The 6,936-nt window shown below is 43.0% G+C and overlaps 1 protein-coding gene across 1 annotated transcript in view; it reads left to right on the top strand.

Moving 5' to 3' along the window:
* The first annotated feature begins 329 nt into the window (after positions 1 to 329).
* The window catches only part of reck (reversion-inducing-cysteine-rich protein with kazal motifs), a 93,747-nt gene continuing 87,140 nt past the window's right edge, over positions 330 to 6,936 (top strand). The window contains exon 1 of the mRNA XM_037694399.1: positions 330 to 518. Within this exon, the coding sequence (XP_037550327.1) occupies positions 446 to 518 (73 nt within the window). The 5' untranslated portion in view covers positions 330 to 445. The remainder of the gene's footprint in view (positions 519 to 6,936) is intronic.

The following is a 6,936-nucleotide window of genomic DNA, read 5'->3' as shown; positions in this document are numbered from 1 at the left end:
CTGGACTGGAGATCTGTCCATGGGTCCCTGCGCTGGACTGGAGATCTGTCCATGTGTCCCTGCGCTGGACTGAATTAACCACTATGAATCAGTTGGACAGTGTCCAGTTAATAAAGTTCAGGGCAGCCATGTTGTTGCTGTGCTGGTTTTTCAGTTCTTCATGTATATTCAGTGATTACTTCATGAGAGATCCAGTGCGACCCAGCCAGTGGTTTGGAAGATATTTTACTAACACAAGGTAAGAAGGGCCTCTCCTTCTGACTTCTCGATGATGGGCGGCGGCACGCTGTTTGAACTGGAGCGGGGCTCCTTCCTGCGCATGCGCCGTGCTGCGGTCGGGAGAGGACGGAGGAGCGGAGTTAACGGGGCTCCGTGGAGCGGCATGTCTCGGAACCAGAGTTCTCCGTGTCTTCTTGTTCACGATGAACTGTAGCAGCTCAGTAAGATGCGTGTGTGTGTCCAGATGAGCAGTTTGCTGCTCGCCGTCAACTTTTTCCTGCCGCCGCTGCGAGCTCAGGGTGAGTGTCCGATCATGGACGTGCCCCTGCGCTGAGGGCTTCTAATGCGTTTCCTATGGCTGGTGTGACGCCGCGTCGAGCTGCTGGTTCTGGCGCAACCTTAAAGTTCGGTTCGGGGTGTCTTGTTGTGTTTTGTCTGTGACAGCTGGCATGGCCGCTTCTTGAATTCGGAACTCCGTTCAGAAATCTTACAAATTAAAAACGTTCTGCTTCTCGGCGCACGTAACGCGCACAGTTTTCATAAAGTTTACTTTGATCTTTAGTCTTTGGACAAATTCGGGCAGAACTTTTTCTTTTAATAAATAAAGTTTTAAACAGGTAAATCTGTAGCTGTCGCCTGCTGAATGTGCATATTTCCTGTAATTAAAGATAAAGTAACTTTATTTTGTGAGACATGGACAGTGATGACGTGTTTCCGTCAAAGACTTGTTCTGTCTTCTCGCCGAGGGTTCTGTTGGACTTCACATCCTGTCAGGTCTGCTGGGCTCAGGAAGGTTCTGCTGTGTGGTCCACGTTGTTCGGACGGGTTCTGAGGGTTCTGTCCCCTGAGACCCAGCTGTGGACAGGGAGGAGACACAGGACGGGCTGGGGGACTGTTAAAGAAAAAGAGACCAAATAACAATTAGTTTATATAAACTCCTTTTAGGCTGCTGCCAAAGACTAAGGCTGGTACTCATGTTTTTGCATTTGTCTGTTAGCAAAATATTTCAGGACGTGTGGACAGATTTGAATGAAACATAAAGTATTCATCTTGTCTTCTACTGATTAACTTATGGTGCCAATCCAAGATGGCTGCCACAACAAACAAACACAGACATGGCTCCTGATCCAGTTTTACAGATCGAGCTGAAGTCTGGTGTGGTGGTAGCTGACACTGACCCTCAGCACATACTCTGAAAGACCTGGAGTCTACCCTGACTGTTAGCAAAATATCTCATGGACTCTTGGGTTTTAATGAACCTTAGACGATGTGCATCCACAGCTGGAGTCAGCTCAGTTCAATATGGCCGCCACAGCTAATCAGTGTTGGCCAACACAATAATGTCTCAGTCAGTTTGACAAGTACTCTGCTCAGATGTGAGGTGGTAGTATCTGAGAGTCATTCAACACGCTGAGCTTTACAACATGTTGTACAGTGTGTCCCTCGTTTACTGTGGGGGTTACGTTCCAGACCCCGCCCCCCCACCACCACCACCACCACCACCAGCGCAGTAAGTGAAAAACCTTGAAGTAGGGACTTTATATTTATTTTAGTATTTAGATTTTAACAACATATGTATATGTACTGTACAGTACTGCAAAATTTTACTCACCAGCTCTACAGGAAAGCAGCTCGGTTCCAGTCCGGCTCGGTTCTGGTTTGGCAGACCTACGCTGCTGGTTCGGTTCTGGTCGGCTCTCTGCAGCCCTTGAGCACCAAAATGCTTTTGGAGGTAGCCGGGCCTTTGGATGGCCTGCACGGGTCCACATAGTGGTCGAGATCGAGTCCAAATCCAGATGAGGTAGTCCCGGTGAGCTCTGGAGAGAACACCGGACCTCCGGGCGGTGTCTTCCCGATCAGGAGGCCTCACGGGCCGGCGGGCGGCACTCAGACTCACCGCACCGTTTCTGGTCCGGTTCCCGGTCAGTTCCATGCGGCTCTCTGTATTCGCTGGGCGCTGAAGTCACTGTGAATAAGGACCAAACTTTTTCAGCTCGGATCAAAACTTTCCCTCCATTTCAGCAGAAGACAACGGCTGGAAGCACTGTTGGGGCTTCTGGGTAATGTAGTCCTTTTGAGTGGCGATAGTGTAAGCTTATTGAGAGAAAACTATAAAATGGCCTGTCCAAAGTATTGAATTTTGTCATTAACTTTTTAATGTGCAGTAGCCACACTGTCCCAGTCACGTGAGTAATATTAAAGTTGACAATCGTGTGTCGTGAACAATCTTACTTTGAAAAACCACGAAACAGCGAGTCCGCAAAAGTCGAGCGGCGAAGTAGCGAGGGACTGCTGTAACACCGAATGAGATTATGTAGTTATTTTACAGGTTCAACCCAAACGGCTTCAACGTAGTCATTTTTTAGTTTAGATAGTTTTAGACTGTCATAAGATGGTCTAAAACGGTGGCCTGAAAGGCGGCGGGTGACAGGCATTCCTTCAGGCCTTCTGGCAGCAGCAGCAAAAACCTGTTGGAGTCTGCAGAAGAAGAATCAGCTCTAAGATGTTCATGGATTCATCAGGAGCTCTTAAAGCTGCGCTGTAAAGCTGACAGCTCTCAATTGGCTTTCACTTGGTAAGTGTTCGAGTCAACAGAGAGCTGTTGCCTGGGGGGGTGGGGGGGCAGGTGGGATCTCCTCATGAGACCTTCAGACCTTCTGTTTGCGGCCTTCCTTATCTTACAGGCAGGCTCCAAATGGTTCTGTTAGTGGGTCGGTCTTTGAAGTTTGCTGCACATGGGTGCAGGATGTGGATTTGCTCTGGCTAAACATTACTTTGTGCACCTCCCACCACCGCCACCACCACCCCACATCTGTCCAAGACATGAAAGGAGCACAACTCTTTAGATCCTCATTTGGGCAGCACATTGTCTCCAAAAGGCCTCTGACAATCATAACGGTCCCAGAAACTCCCAGCGTGCTCTAGTTGTGATAAATCAACCTCATGTGGACGAGCTGGACAACAGCTTTACCTCCAGCAGACCACGGCATCCTGGTCCAGCATCACCCTCTCAGACCCTGCCCACACAGGGGTGTTTTAGTGCTTGTGTCCACACCGAACCTGTTTTAGGAACACCAAACTGTATTTCTGGAATGTGATCAAATGTAGATCCCCATCCTTGTGTTTTCCAGAGGATAACCTTAAGCTAACCTTTTGAGAACTGTGATGTCAAAGGATCACCTCTTATATTGGACAGGTCTCTCTTGTAAATGAGTCCTTGAGGCTCAATGGGACTAACCTGTACAAATAAAGGTTGAATATTTGACTAGGCCTGTCACGATAACAAATTTTGCTGGGCGATTAATTGTCTCAGAAATTATTGCGATAAATTATAATATTGTTTGAAATTTGACAATAATTAGTAATTATTGTCAAATTTAAGAAGAACTGTTGGTTAATTTGTTTTGCGTGTAGTACCTTTTTTGACCACCAGATGGCAGTATGACTGTTTGAACTGAAGGATGGATAGTGAGGGAGCGAGCAGCGTGTCTCTAAGAAAAATGGGAGGGAGGCCCCTTGACGTGACACGGGCTGTCTCTCTTGGGTTTTCAAAATGGTGGATGTTCGGTGTGGTTTGAACTCTTTAGCATAGCATTTATCACACAAAGCTTTTAATAAAAATCAGTAAACAAGTTCTCAGCTTCTTTTTGCAGAGAAAAACAACTTTTTACACGTAGGCACAAGTTTCAACCGTGAATTTTGGAGCTTCGACAAGACGGAGGTTTTTTCCCCGAGGTCGGCCTGTTAGCTTAGCTTGTAGCTTAGCTTCTCAGCTTAGCTGCTTTTAACGATCCAATAACGTGATTTTGGACGGTTAAAACAGATTTTAAAGAGAAAGGGAGGGGTCAGTGAAGAGACCGGAGTTGAGCCTTTTGTCTTCCAGTGTCTTCAGTAGAAAAAGAGAGACATGAAGAAACGATAAAGCCGATAAATGAAAATGGTAAATGGACTGTACTTATGTAACGCCTTTCTGTCTTCTCGAGATACTTAAAGCACTTTACAATCTGTGCCTCATTTACCCATTCATACAGCTCTATACTAGATCTCTACAAAGCTAATGGAACAATTCATTCTAAAGAGACTAATCCGAGCTTTATCACATTCATAAACCGATGGGACACACATCAGAGCCAATGAGGGGTTCAGTGTCTTGCCCCGGAACACTTCAGCATGTGACTGCTGGTGGATTCGAACCCCCAGCTCTTGCATTGGAGGACGACTGCTCTAACCACTCAGCCACAGCCGTCCAAACAAGCTAGATAATTTATTTATCATGTGATTAATTGATTTATTGTTTATTGTGAAAAGCCTATATTTGACAGGTGAAAATGAAGACATACTGAACCTGGCTGGCAGGATCAACAGCACGTATCATAAAGTAAACTTGAATTCAGCCATATAAGAGATACGAACCAGGCTGTGGTCCTAACTCGTAAAGTTTCATCACCTGGATTATTGAGCATGGACCTTGTTGGTTTCATCACCCTTCTTACAATGCTTTATTTGCTCTTAAATAGTTTGTTGTTGTACTAAAACTTGGACTACATTTAGTACATAGGAGTAAAGGAAAAAGTATGCACACGCTGTGGGATGTAGCAAGTTGATTGGGATTTTTTTTATTTAAAATGGCTGTCCTAATTACTGTCCTGCACCCATGTGGTCTTATAGTTTAGTGTGAAGAAGTTCCACATCATTGTCTGTCCACCACCCTTGTCTTTTCCTTCATGTTGTGTTTACAGTTTGAATTATAGACTGAATAAAATATTCAACAGCTCGTATGTGTACTCTATGGTTCATACGTATTTTTATAGTCCATGGTTAATTTGTATAGTCAGTCAAGGGTTTATATATTATATTATTATACAGTAGTTTGTACTTTCATAAGGTCTTTGGTTTTTACTAATATAGCTATCTAGATAAGATAGATAATGTTTATTTTACCACCATTTTTAAAAACAAGACACCCCCCCCCCACCACCACCACCATTTTATAAGTACGCCCAAAATGAATATTTAAGTATTTTTTAAATTCCATTCTGGAGTCTTGTGACAACCGTCCAGACCACTGAACAGATTCAGTTGGTCAGTTTTAAGCCATGAGTGGGCTAATATAAAAATAAAAAAGGTTAAGAAAAGGTAAAAAGAACGTTTTACTCAGTCCGTTACCTCACTCCTAGGAGTCAGGAAAAACAATTGCCAAGTCTCCGTACGAGTTAGTTGGTTGTGGTGACCCCTGAGGAAAGGAGCAGCAGGAAGAAGAAAAACATATGGACTGTATACTACGGTACATTCACCGATGGCAAAACCGGGACGATGGAGTCCATGGTGAAATGTTTTTTTTTTTTACTATTTTTGATTTTAACTCGCCTATCACCCGAAAATTAGTTTAACCTGCCCTGTTTGTTTTGTTCAGCACAGTCTCCCTTGTGTGGATTTCAAGTTATCTTCCACTTCCATCCTACTGTATCAACAAAATAGACGTAAAATCACGCCAAAAACTAAAACCCTCAGCAGTGGCGATTTTAGCCTCTTTTTAGGGGTGCTGAAGCACCCCTAAACTTTAGCTTAGCACCCCTAAAAATTTTAGAAAACCATTTTGTAAGGAAACTCGGTTCTTAAACTTTAGATTCACCAAAATCTTGAATAAATATGGAATGACACGCATTAAACGGGCCAGTAAAATCTATGATTTATTTTTTTACGAGTCGGATGCTGAGCGCCAGCTGTCAATCATTCCAGTAAGCTCCTCATCTAACCAATCGGTGATCGCATTTGTCTCAAAGGGAACGCCCCTTACCTTCAGGCGCTGCATGTTTTTATCTGACTGCGTTGTCGGGGTTTTGTATTACGATCGATTTGCGGTCTGAGCGATTTCATTTAAAAAATATATCATTGGAAAAAATGTCTAAAGTCCAGCGGCCGACCTCATGAGCAGCTGAATTTAACAGTGATCAACAGAAAATACCTCATGTTCACCTGTACAAAGTAACTGCAAGTAAAGTCCTCCATTTTCTGTCATAATCACTTCGTATATATATATATATATATATATATACTATATGGGTAATTAAAGTTTAATGCTAAAGCTAGCTGTGCTTTGTTTTGTGTGTTAATGTAGATATATGTTGCAACTTATTACAGCTCCATTTCATATTGACTAGTGATTTTTTTATCTTAAAGTTAGCTTACACTACATCTCTTAAACTGTGGTGGCTAGCTATAACCTTTTTCAGGTTATAAAATTGTTTAATCTTCCCCAACCTACTTCAGAGCAATTATTGCATTAGACTTTTGCTTTTGCTGTACTCTTATCCAGGGTGATGTACAGTGAGCCCACTACAACTGCTCCATCTGGAGAAACTAAGAGCAAAAATACAATTTATCATAGGGTGAAGTGCTTCCTTACCACTTTACCATCACCACTCTTTATCAGAGAATTAAAACCCAAAAAGTGATACAATGTTAGATTTGTCATGCAATATTAATTTATTTTTCACTTATTTTGGACAGTTCTAATCATTATGATTAAGCCCTTCAACAACTTCCTGTGGGAACAATAAAGTTCTGTCTTATTTTTTCTTGTCTTCTCAGTTTATAGACCTTTTGCCTTTGTTTTCTGTGATGGTTCAGAAACAAAACAGAAGTTTAAGAAACAATCATCTGATCCATTGAAATAACTGTTTACTATTGAACTTATATGATCGCCGTGTCATTCAA

This window comes from Nematolebias whitei, chromosome 20, assembly GCF_014905685.2.
Source record: "Nematolebias whitei isolate Nwh7 chromosome 20, NemWhi1, whole genome shotgun sequence".
NCBI classification, from domain to species: domain Eukaryota; kingdom Metazoa; phylum Chordata; class Actinopteri; order Cyprinodontiformes; family Rivulidae; genus Nematolebias; species Nematolebias whitei.
The sequence above is the reverse complement of the archived record's forward strand: the minus strand, read 5'-3'. Positions and strand labels throughout refer to the sequence as shown.